This window comes from Typopeltis vanoorti, chromosome 15 (assembly GCF_054136105.1).
Source record: "Typopeltis vanoorti isolate ZY-2024b chromosome 15, IOZ_Tvanoo_1.0, whole genome shotgun sequence".
NCBI lineage: Eukaryota > Metazoa > Arthropoda > Arachnida > Uropygi > Thelyphonidae > Typopeltis > Typopeltis vanoorti.
In genome coordinates this window covers 35,712,358-35,725,742 of record NC_143563.1, presented here as the reverse complement: position 1 = coordinate 35,725,742, position 13,385 = coordinate 35,712,358, and the positions used below count along the sequence as shown (strand labels likewise).

General features: G+C 35.7%; 1 protein-coding gene across 1 annotated transcript; it reads left to right on the top strand.

Moving 5' to 3' along the window:
• The first annotated feature begins 64 nt into the window (after positions 1-64).
• LOC150098612 (BTB/POZ domain-containing protein 6-like) lies at positions 65-3,970 on the top strand. The gene is made up of 3 exons (XM_090405375.1): positions 65-113; positions 796-1,019; positions 2,774-3,970. Exons 1-3 carry the CDS (start codon positions 108-110, stop codon positions 3,804-3,806), a joined length of 1,263 nt encoding a protein of 420 aa, XP_090261501.1. The 5' UTR covers positions 65-107; the 3' UTR covers positions 3,807-3,970.
• Positions 3,971-13,385: the final 9,415 nt, after the last annotated feature.

The window sequence follows — 13,385 nt, the reverse complement described above, 5'->3', positions numbered from 1 at the left end:
TTTATATTTCTCTGTTGGTCTCGTGACCAAATCACATCAATAGTTTCGTTTGCAGGATTTTTCCAACAAAGGAAACTGAGAGAGAAATTGTTTTCAGCCATTACCAAATGCAGGTAAGGATTACTGATTTTTTTTTTTTTTTGTCTTCTGTAATGAAGAAAAGTATGAAGTTCAAGTAGGAACACTAATTAATTGAAGAACTAATTAAATATGCTGGGATTATTTGTCGAAGTATATGAGTATAAATATTAGTTGTAAATTCTGTACAACGAAATATGGAATGAACATCAGAACAAATATTTTCATTCGTATCATAATAATAAAACTCGATTAAGAACAGAAATCTATCGAATGGGGTTAGGCTTTTTAGATTGAAATATAGACTATATCTATATTTCAAGATGGCATAGAGGTTTTAAGGAATTGTATATAATGAATTTTGGTAAAAGTCTGTGCTCTTCTGATTTTTTTTAGCAACGAAACTGCCACATGTATAGGAAAATGTATCTGCACTACTTACGGTCTGTTGTATGGCATTATGTGGAAATCAGCACGGACGCATGTACACCCACTCACCTACCCGCATCCCCCCACACACATCGTCCTAATTTATAACACTCACATTATTGTCTGTCATAGTGTGAGTTCTACGGTCGATAGATTTTCTTGTTTATGTCTATAAATTTCATAAATCCCAAATTGTTCATTACAGAAGTAAGCTTATATCGTGGTTGTTGAAAATGTGATTATTAAGTATATGCAGTTGTGGTTGAATATTTGTTATTGTTTTTTAAGGACACCAATATGGAAGAAGAAACTCTAGAAGACAAAATGATCCGTCTCTTGGAAGGACACAGATTTTCCGACGTTACCTTCCATGTAGGGCCGAGCAAAACACGAATTCACGCGCACAGGTGTATACTGGCCATGGGAAGCGGTACTCTTCTCAAGTTATTGGAGCAGAACAATGATGTGCATGCTGAAGATGTGACAGAGATCGGATTCAACATTATGCTCAAGTAAGATGGGGTTTTTTTTTTCAGTTTTCAAAGACGTTTTTCTTTAATTTCAGTTTAAATGAGGTGCATTTTTTTGTCTTGCTGAGAACTGCTTTCTTTCTTGTAAGGTGAAAATTACTACATGTAAACTTTTTTTGACTGAAGTAGAGAAACAAAAATATAAATAAAAAAAAGTAAATCATCAGTAAATGGGAGCTAAATGGAGTTATTACAACCAGAAGTCTCTATGGAATGGAGTCTTATAATGCCAAGTATTTTAAGACTTAATTTAATTATAATGCCAAGTATCTTATAATGCCAAGACGAAATAACCATTTTCTCCAGAGTGAAGGTCCCCAGTTTGAACCGGATTGGTTAAAGTAATGAATTCACCATTTCCTTCTTGTTTACTATAATCCATGATGCCATCACATCAATATAAAGGAAAGTTGGTCCGGAAATTGCAGGATGGACACTTCCTCCTGGAAACTCATTTGTTTCTGTTTTGTCAGCGAAAGTCGGACAAAGAACACACAAAATGGCCAACATGACATATTCGGCTTGTGTCCTCTGATGTTCTCAGTATAATCTGAAACAACAATAAGAACAATCACACCACCTTAACCCAGAAGCTTTTTTTTTTAGCTTATTTAGGTGTACTATTGCTTAGCCGATCCCGGTTACTTTTTTGTATGTGGTCTCACCCACCAGAGTTTCATATTTTTTATAAACCTTGTAGAGTAAGTATATTTTTCAGTTTTTATGAATTATATATATATATATATATATATATATATATATATATATATATATATATATATATATATATATATATATATATATATATATATATATATATGTGTGTGTGTGTGTGTGTGTGTGTGTGTGTGTGTGTGTGTACTTTTTATTTAATTTTTTACATAGTCCGGATACCTCGATGTGGAAACCCAACATGGAACTTTTTCAAGCCACTTCAGGCCTCCAATAAGCCAGGAGGTGGTCTCAGCGGACGACGAAATTCATCTGCCCCCCCCTCCCCCCCACACACAGACAAAATGCCTACTGCAGGATTGAAATACTTAGAGTGTTGATTAGAGAGCCGCTACTGTAACCCTTGGCCCAATTCCAAACTCTGGTTCCGAATCTGTATTGAAAAGCCACAAATTCAATCCACAGACAAAGATAATGGAATTACTGGAAAAACATAAAGTAGAAAGGTTGCGTTTCTAAGTTTGTATGTGGAGATCAAGAATACAAAACTACTTTTCCTTTTCTTTCTCTCTTAATCCGCCTCTTCTACCTTTAACGGTGTGGAGTTTTTTTTTTTTTTTTTTTTTGAAACCGCTGCAGTGTCGAGGATACGATGCCTCCCAGTGTGTCCTATGTCTGTAGATGCGCGCATTCACCGAGTCAGTTTGTCTGTTCTGGGGGACGAAAAACTCAAACGTTTCCGGGTATGAAACCGGCTAACTCACCTTTCTTCGAAAGAGACCACATTAAGGTTCCTCACGTCACTGATCGGAATCGAACCCAGGTCTTTCCGATAAAGACTTATATCAATGGTAATTTAGCACTGTCTTCATTTTATGGATTCAATCCACACATTCACTCAATTTCCTAAATTCCAATCATGTGATTTTAGAGTAACTGCTAATGGAAATGATTTGTATAAAAACATTTTTAAGTGTTTTAGAATTGTTGTATGAGCTTTAATTTTAGCCCAAAATAGTTAACTGTTTTCTTTTTTTATTTTAATTTTTACTTTCCTTTTGCAGATATTTGTATACGAACCTGATTGAACTAACGTCATTGGAAGAGGCTGTCGATACGCTTTGCTGTGCCAAAAAATATAATTTAAAGTATCTCGAACAAAAATGCCAGGAAAGCGAATTTATTCGAAATATTGGGGTCACAGCGGACAATTTCTGCACTGTGTTACGTTATGCCACAACTGTCGGCAATGAAGATATTTTATTCCAGTGCCACAGGGAAATCGACGACAATGTTGAATCCATCATTGCCACGGCAGATTTTCTGAAAGCCGATAGGAGTATCGTGAAGTTCATTGTGAAGAGGGATTCGCTAAATATTTCAGAGTTTGTTCTTTTTAAGGCCGTTTACAAATGGGGCGAAGAAGAATGCTCCAGGAGGAAAGGAACTACTCTGGAAAAGATACTGTTCCCTATTTTTCTCCATATTCGAGTTAATTCTATGTCACAGGAAGAACTAGTGGAAATGATGCAGATACTTTTCAATATTATGAAGAATAAGGCTTACGACCGTAACGATGCAAATCAGCTGGAAATCTTGGGGCCGAGAAGATACCGAGAATTTCAGAGTGTGATGCTGAAAGACAGAGGCGATCACAAATTTCAAGAAGAATCGGATGAAACTGCTGAAAAAGTTGTATCTGTTAGAACGGCAGTTATAGAAGGCTACATGTTCGTAGTTGGACTTAGATTTTCCTTTAAGCATTCAAATTTGTCCAAATTTATACCTTTATCAGTGAGATGCAAGGTCATGGATCAAGTTGATGTCATTAGCAAAGTCGATTTACTGCAATCAGAACAAGACAACAGCATTATATTTAAACTACCCACACCTCTTTGCTTGAGGGAGAACGAACAAAGGGTGAACATCACATTTATTTTCGCCTTTTCCAATCCATTCGCAAAAAAAACGTGGCGTCAAGTCCGAGGACTCCAGGAAGAAGAATTAGTTAGATGTTCTCCCACTACAGCCTCATTTACCATCACAAATATACTTTCCCATCCTAATATCGAAATTGAATTACTATGGAAACCTTGAAGTGCACTACTGGATTTACTAAGGCTTCTCCTTGGATTCGTGAATATGTTTTTCTGTTAACATCGTTTTGGATCGCATATCATCAATTTAGTTAGAACAGCATATCAAATGTAAGAGATATAGTTTTCTATTGTTAATAAAGAAATACAATTTTCGACTGTCAATTTTTTTCATTTATTTTCATAACATAATTCGGTCAGATTACTATTTTATTGTCTAAGCGAAATAAATATTGCGCAATATTTATTCTTAACTCAAGGAATAATATTCCTGGAATCTCATCTCTCCCACGATTCTAGTTTTCTACTCAAACAGCCTGCATGAACTAACGTCAAGAAAACCACAACGATTTTCTGGACGATAATCTTTGTAATGGTTCTGCTACAAGGACAAACGTACTATGTGGTACTTTGAAACTGATATCTAGTTTGATTTAGTATATTCCCTAACACCCATGATCTAGTTTAGGAAGTCAGAAAATAGACCATATACTGGAAGCTTACTTAATAGGTCTTGTGTTAAATGGCTTAGAGATATTAAAGAAAACCAATTGAAATGCTTCGGAATTTTCACGACATTTATACAAAAATGGTTACAAGTAGCTGACTCTTTAACATTTAAGACAGAGGGCACTGTGATCATCGAATTATTGTGATTTTCCTTCTGCTTTCCTCTTTGCAACTTTTAAGCGGATAATATTCGATAACAAAGCGCCTAAAATGAACGAAGAGGTCATTTTAAAATTTAAAATTCGTTTTAAAAGGGAATGCGTCAAGCAGTTGTTATTAAGTTTAACAGTTGACTTAGTAACGAATAATTTTCATTTTAATCACATCTAGTAATACAAAAGCCTTCAAAAGGAAAAATATTTTGGTTTTGGTTCACTCTTTAATATTTCGTTCTATCAAGTAGTAACCTGCATAACCATTAATTACTGCTTAAAGAGAATTTGATTTAAATTCAATAACTTCGATGTTATTTATTTATTTATTTTTGTATCATACTCGGAATTTGTGGTATAAGTTGTAATTCAGCTGAAAAGATTATGAAACTTAATCTTTAAAAAACATTAAATAATATAATAGTGCGGTAGAATAAAACACCACCAGAGGGCGATTGTAAGACTTGTTTGGAGTCAGCATTCAAATATGTATTTTATCGAACACGGTGTCATCGACACTCCCGAAAACTAATAATAACAATCTCATATCAGCTTCTCAATACGGATCTCAAAGAGATTTGAGAATTCAAATGTCTAAATATGAAAGAAAATAGATATTCCATTGGATTCTAATATTCTAATATTAAGCAAAAGGATAATTCACCTTCACAAAATCCTGTCATATCCCAACAGCAGTAACTGAGTATTTTGACTCAGTTACTGCTGTCGTATTCATTACTATACTTCGAAACATATCTCATTTGCTTACCACTGGCTATTATCAGAAACATCTGCTCATCACTCTCCTGTTGATCGAACTACGTTAAACTTCCATGAATGATCCTTTCTTTCCCTTCAGGCCATGCACTAAAATTTTTCTCCCTGCATCCATCCTATAAGACAGTCTCGCCAACTTATGTGTTTCTGTCACATTCCTCTCCCCCACTCCTTCGCCTCTCTGATAGTCGCTGCAATTCACAGTTACTTAAGCTATTTTCACAGTCAGTGTCCCACATTCCTGAAAATATGTTACTTATTCGCCGTTGCACTCTTTTTAATGTTCCTCTATTACTCTTAAGACAGGACACCAAATGAGTGGATACTAGTCGAAAGGGCGTCCAATCAGTTAATATTACAACACTACTTCCTGGTGTCCTTTTCCATATTCCCACAATCTTCTATGTCATCTTCACTATGTTTACTAACCCCAAAGAGAGTCGGCGACACAACTTCGTCCTAATTTTTGAAGACTAGTGAGAAGTTAGTTTTCACTGTTATCACAGGATTAGCTGCAGAAGGCTCTCTGTCAGTTTAATTATTATCTGGGGAGAGCAGGGGAGTACTGCAGACAACTGCCGCCATCTCGTTGTCATTAACCCTAATACAATATATTATTGTTCTGAAATGGTGTGAGTTCTATGGTCGATTTTCCTTAGTTTACTGGGAAAACCCCCCCAGTTTTCTGTAAAACAGCCCGCTTGCATAAACCCTGTAAACTCATGTGCCAATGATCGACTAACTCGCGAAGATATTTTTCGACCTTTTTATACATTGTGAAAACAGTCTTCAAATTTCAAGACATCTATTATGAACAAATGGATGGTGTAGCCATGGATGCATCCATTTCACCGCACTTGGAAAATATGTATATAAAGACATCATTTAACCACGTTACCGGCCAAGACGTATATATACGTCGAGGTTACCATGGATGCGAAGTAAATATTAAAATTATAATACCATTGATATTACATTGAAATATAACATGGATACGTATTTGATCCATAATGACCAGTAAAGTGGTTAAACAAATGACCAACAATATTTACCACCCAGAACCAAGATTGTGAATCACGTATGTCAGAGACAACTTCGATATCTGGCCAAACTCAGGAAAAACCTTCCATAACTGAATTCTTCAACAGTCTAAACCCAAAAAATTCACTTAACACGAGAAGATTGCACAGACATACTGTCATATCAGTAGAAAAGAATAAAAAATTCATTTAAACGTTGCAGGGAAAAAAGCACAATACCGGACGATATCTAGATGCCACATACCACTAGCCAGAATAGAAACGATTCATCATTACAATACCCAGTGATGATCAAAAAAGAAAAAGAAACAATACGACCAGAAGTGCACAACGATCTTTTGTTCTTAAGATATTTGTTACATTGGACAGACGCTTTGTCCTGGAGAAATTGGTTAAGAAGAACATGTCCAAGATGCGCAAAAAAAACCGGCAACATAAATCATGACTGGTATTTCGCACCATCAAAGAAAAACACAAAGTAAATCGGCAATTCACAGACTCAATCATGCATAGAAATTAATAGTTTGTACGTAGATTTAAAATGACTCTGCCGAAATGAGACGATGTCCTATCCAATATAATAAAAACCATGCTATCATCTTAATCAGCTGTGGACAGAATATATAAAATGCAAAAACATTAATGAATTTGGCTATCAGCGAAGTTGTAAGCACATTGCAACAATGAGTCCCACGTGTGAAATCTTACTATGATATTCAACATCTTGTGCAAGTTCAATTTGAATAATGACAGTTGTTGATTCAGAAATCTCTCTGTAAATAAGTTTTTTTCTTTCATATTGAGATTTCCGTAGTTGTAGTTATTCATGATGAAAATTTCTGGAATAAACTATTTGGGAGGGACGAACCACCATTACCAAAAGAAAATAACATCAAAATATATTCGGTATGGACAACCAATTGTGGAATAGCCCAACATGACCCACAGGAAGACAAGGAGTATACCACACAGATCCCAGTTTAAATCACAGACACTGTTCCTATAAGCAGCCCGTGTGCTACGGAACCTTCTGAACCATAACAGAAACGATCATGTTATTCTGCATAAATTTTGACACACTTCCCTATGAGCCAGTCAGCAATAATCACGAAATATCAACGTAGAGACCGCCAGCATCGCATTTCATGTACGTGACCATCCTTGTTCTGGAAGCCATTGTAATGCTAATCTCCGTTGAATGTGTACGGTATCTTAAAACGCCTTTGATAACGTCAGGTTGTAAATACTTAATACGCTAAATTTCCAATATGAATACCTTTTTTAAATTTCTTTTTTAATCTGAAGAGCCACCAAAAATGTTTCACAAAACTAATTATTAAATAGTAATTTCTTACCAAACAAATGGCGCGTGGAACTCATCAGATACAAGCCGACATCACTCTCCAGTGTCTTTCATGTCACGAGTAAGTAATCTTATTCAGAAATAGTATTCACATTTAAACTGTCATAGAAACGAAGTTAATTGCAAACGTTAATATTAAATCAACAACCTATTTAAATTAAGACGCAAGGCATGTAAAATTCCATTTTGACACGCTGCACTGTTCCTTCACTTATTCTCGGTTAACCAAGTCTTTTACAGTCTTCGAAATGTTTACACCAAACACAAATCGATATCTGCTGCGATGCTTATTTCATGCATTTAAGTACCTAACGCAATGAATAAATATATGCATACCGAATTACACAGAACCGTTTCTCCCTAGGTGACGTCATTGTAACACTACAACAGCGCCTTCAACGGTAAGAATCACAAGCATATTTCTGGTGAACAAAATTTAATTTTCTTTCCAAATGAACACATCGAATAATTTTTATATTTTAAACTGAATTTGCTGAATAACTTCTGAACTTCCGAGTAAAGCAATTCAGAGTAAAGTAGTGTATGACCGTTTGGATCCATATGGCCCAAACAATTAAGCCTTTGAGGCCAACGTAATAAATGGCTTATAACAAAATTAGCTGAGCTATATTTCATTTTTTTCTTTATATTTCCGGCCGTCCCATCGGTATAATAAAAATGTCAATTTTGTTCAGTTTTTAATAAAAACTATAAATATACTTTAGTATTGGCAAAAATCATAAATTATTATTCATAACTTATAATCGTATATCAATATCATGGATACCAGTATTCGTATACCCATGGAGTCGCATTGTTTGATCTTAAATATCTGCAGTGATTTATTCAGAGAAAATAATAAACACATGTTGGCATCACTTGCGCGTCTCAGACGCGGCGTCTGTTCTGCTGTAGCGTTAGTTTTTGTTTTGTCTGTATGCTAACCGGGGGCTTTGTTCAATGCTGGTGGTTTAAATTTCATATTTTTTAAAGTTTTAAGTCTTATTTTCTAAATCTTTAAGTCTATCCTTGCAATGCCAAAGAGGCGAAACTGCACTTTTAATGACGATCTCCAGAAAGAATTGAAATTAATCAAAATGGACAAACTGTGGACAAACTGTGTAGTGATGGAACAAAAGTGGTATGCGAACATTGTAATGTTCATTTTTCCGTTGCTCATGGAGACAGAAGCGACATCAACCAACCACGTAGCCAGAAACATAAGGATGCTGAAAAGAGTTTGGTTTCAGTTCAAAACATCAGCTCGTTTATAGTGAGACGTGATGGAGAAAGTGAAAGCGATAAAATTGCAGCAAGTGAAGCTCTTGTTGCTTATCATACTGTGCGTCACGGTCAAAGTTTTAGCTCAAATGACTGCTTATCGACATTGATAAATAAAATTTATGAACCAAAATTTTCTTCAGTACGTACCAAATCACACGCAGGAATTACCAATGTTTTATCACCACACACATATTGAGCGAAGTAATATAGTGTTTGAATAAAACATAAAGCATTTCAATCAGTTTAGATGCATCAAACAAAAAAAGACATCAAACTTTTTCCAACCGTTATGCGGTATTTTTTGACAAACTGTGGTGTTCATGACAAAATTATAGACTTTATTTCCATACCTGGTGTAACATCCGACATACAGTGGGCAATATTGAAGGAAGTAAGTAACAAATTTGCCTTACAAAACAAAACTGTTGCTTTGTGTGCAGATAACACGAACACCAATTTTGGTGGTTGCAAAAAAACTTGGCAAAAATAATGCATTTATATAATAAAACTTTTTAAATCGTCTTACGTTTCCATGAATACAGAATATTACTTAACCCCTGTCCCGTTTTTGACATCCTAATGTCCTGTTTTTGTCTCAAGGAAATATGGTCAGCCTACATACCTCTTAATTCGACATCTGTCTCCAACTGAGCAGTCATCGCAAGTCATTTCTCGGATTAAAAACTTTCGTGAAAATGAAGGAATTCGTAAGGCTTTGAATTTTAACTGCAGATCTCATGACTTGTTAATGATCAATGTTATAATCAGTATGCCGTGATGTGAGTACTCTTGTATAAATTTAGTGAAATTTTTAATTGGTTTCGGCAATCGGAATGAGTGGCTTGCTAAGCCTAAAAATATTATGGATAAGGTATACGTTGAACTAATCCTACATTGATCGTTTGTGTAAATGATTGATTATTGGTATGTCAAAAATTACCGCAGAAATATTTATCGGATATGCTTGTTCGATTATATTAAAAGTACTTAAGTGATAGTTTATAAATATGCGTTGATATTATGTTAGATATCTAATTGGATGTTTCTTAAAGTTTCTGATGTAATTTATGTTAGACATTTTTGTATGTAAATGAATAAATTTACATACAAAAATATAAGTCTTACACTATGTGGATATTTATGAATTGCATATTAGTTGTATTCGTTTGTGGATGTGTAAGTAGTGAATAGTTGTTGTTAGATATTGCCTTCATCTCTCATTGAACATTATTTGTGAATGTATTTTCTCGAGAAAGGAGTCAATGTTGCTTTTAAAGTGGAATGATCATCAAGCCAATATGTCCAATATTTATAAGGGCTTGCTTTCTAGTGAATCGCTTGTTGATGTGACTTTAGCACGTGAAGGATTAAGTTTAAATGCTCACAAAATAGTGCTTACAGCATGTAGTCTCCTGTTTCAAACTTTGTTTGTGGAAAATCCAGCCTATTGTAATTATGAAAGATTTAAAATTGGTTGTGGATTTTATGTATAGTGGCGAAGTTAGTATATCTCATGAACGTTTGCCTGAACGTTTGAAAATTGCCCAAATGCTTAAGGCGAACAGCCTTACACTACTCATAGGCATTAATTGCCAAGACCGTAAGGAGGATCAAATTTCATCGCTAATGGATGAAATGGAATCCTCATATGTTGAAGAAGATACTACTTTGTCGCCTGCTGCCTTGTTGGAGGGGTCTGTGTTTGGTGGTGGGGAACAACTGATAATATCGTCGGAGTCAGAAGATGCTATTCATGCTTTGTCAATAGATAACGCCAGTGGATCTTATTATGCGGATGTAGGTGAAAAGTTATCATTACAGGCCCAGCCATGAATTCTAGTATCGATTTACTTCACAGATCTGCAGCGAGGAATTGCACCTTGCGAGGAAAACTTGCAAGAGAACAAGAGTGTGGTTCTGTTAGGAAGAGAAAGAAGGTAAACAAAAATAAAAACCTTGATGGTAAAAAGAAGAGGACCTCCAGTCTAGGGATGCTATTTTAGATGTTGGTAAGACTGATTGTGCACAAGGAATTAAAGAGTCAAAATCTATCAATGAAAACGACTGTAGCGAATTTAAACAAAATTTGACAAATGGAGTAACTGATAGTGGATCTTTTTTTTTCTCGTCCACCAGTACTCAAGGATATGGTGTTTAGAAACAATGTTAAATGCTATGTTTGTTTAATGTATGCCTCAGGCTTTCAGAAAAACATGTGGTATGAAGTTAAGGAGGATTTATATATATGAGGGAAATGTAAACTAATTGAAGAAATGATATGTGAAAAAAAAAGCCAGAATGTGCTGGGAGGGGGGACGCTCTGGAGCTCACCACAGACGGCACAGAATGAGATTGAGGTGTTGGTAAGAGAATGGAAAGGATGAAATTGGTAGAGACAGATAGACAGAGAAAGGTTAAGAAAATAATAATAGAGGATTCAGTGATTCACAGAATAAAAATAGGAGATGTCTTTAAAGAATGTAGGCTGGGAGCTACGGTAGAGTGTGTAACTAGAGCTGTAAAGAGAGGTGAGAGTGTAGATGAAATCATTTTAATGGTTGGGACGAATGATTTGGGAAACAGCGTAAATCGTGTGGCAAGTGATTTAAGGGAGATGTTAGAGATTGCTAGGTTTAAGAGTAAGAGTGTTAGGATTGTCATTGTGCTGCCCAGATATGATAGTCGAGAAATGAGAAGAAGGGTATTGATGATGAATGAAATGTTAGCTAAGATGTGTAGGAAAAGAGGGATGGAATATGTGGATATATGGGAGGAGTGGTATGGGAGGAAAGAATTATATGCCGAAGATGGTCTGTGTTTGAATAAACACAGGAGTAAGCTTTTACAGAAGTTACTGTTTAATGTATATGGGGGTTTTAGACCAGAGAAACTAGAGTTATTAGAAGGGGAGGTGAGAGGATGGTTGTCAGAAATAATGACAGAAAAGTAGAGTTAGCTGTAAATAGTACTACGGTTAATAATAACTGTGATATGGGGAATCATTGTACTCAGAATTTTAACGTATTCAGAGTGGGCTAATTCGCACATCGTGTGATTATGGGGGGGGGGGAGTATTGCAGTTTATATATACTAATGCCCGAAGTATTCGGAATAAGTGTGATGAATTTTTGTCATTATTTAGTTCTGCTTGGCCAAAAATTACAGGAATTAGTGAGACTTGGTTAACTAAGAATGACAGTGATATGGATTGAATGCAAAGGATATAGTATCTTCAGAAAGGATAGAGAGTACAGAATGGGGGAGGAGGTTTACTAATAATAGACGAAGTGTTAAAGCCAAAAATGGTAGAAGTGCCTGAAGGTGAAAGGCATGTAGAAGGTAGTTCATTTGAGGCTGTTTGGTGTGAGATAGAAATGAACAGGATGAAATATGTAATTGGTTGCTGTTATAATCCAAGGGGCATAAGGAGAATGTAGATGGTATGCATTGGCAAATTAGTAAGATGAGTGGAGGACGTGTAATTATTATGAGCGATTTTAACTATGGGGACATAGATTCAGAGAAGGAATGGTCTCAAGGAACAAAGGAATTGGATTTTATACAACTGTTAAGAGATAACTACCTGAGACAGCATGTAATGGAAGGGACAAGAGATTTGAGAGTGTTAGATCTGGTCATAGCATTGGAGAACATATCAGTTGGTAATTTAGATACACTGTCTCCACTTAGGGAAAGTGATCATGTGGTCTTGACTTGGGAGATTGTATTATGTGCTGAATATTCTGTTAAGAAGGGTTATATATGGAATTACAAGGCTGGTGATTATGACAAGCTGAGAAGTCAGCTTTCAGCAAATTCAAATTCTCATGCCATAGCATGAGAATTTTAAAAGGAAAGATGTTGATGGTGCGTGGGAGATTGTCAAGGAATATTTAAAGAAAGCTGTATCAGAGTGTATTCCTAGAGTCTGGAGGAGGAATCAGGTAGGAGTAAGATGGATGAATAATATTATTAAGCGAGAGTTGCAGATAAAGAGAAGTTGTGGTATAAGTATAAAGAAAACGGTGATGAGCATTCCCATGAGCAGTACAAGTACAGACAAGAACTGTAACCTGCATGGTAAGGAAAGCCAAAGTTAATTATGAGAGGAAGCTAGCTGATGAGTCCAAAAAATCCTAAGAAGTTCTTTCGCTATGTGGCAAGTAAAAAGAAGAATAACCTTGGAAGGATGACATTAAAAAGTGTTGATGGTAAGGAAATTACAGAAGCTATTCAAATAGTTGAGTTGCTTAGTGATCATTTTGCAACAGTGTACCATCTGGATTGTGATATGGCAGTGCCGGACTTGTCATCGAGTGATGAGAGTCTAGTGATAGAAGAATTTGAGGTGCTTAGTATATTACAGAACCTTAATGCTAACACTGTCATTGGGTTAGATGGCATATTGACCCATGTTTTAAGGGAATGCTCAAGAGAATTAGCACCTGCTCTAA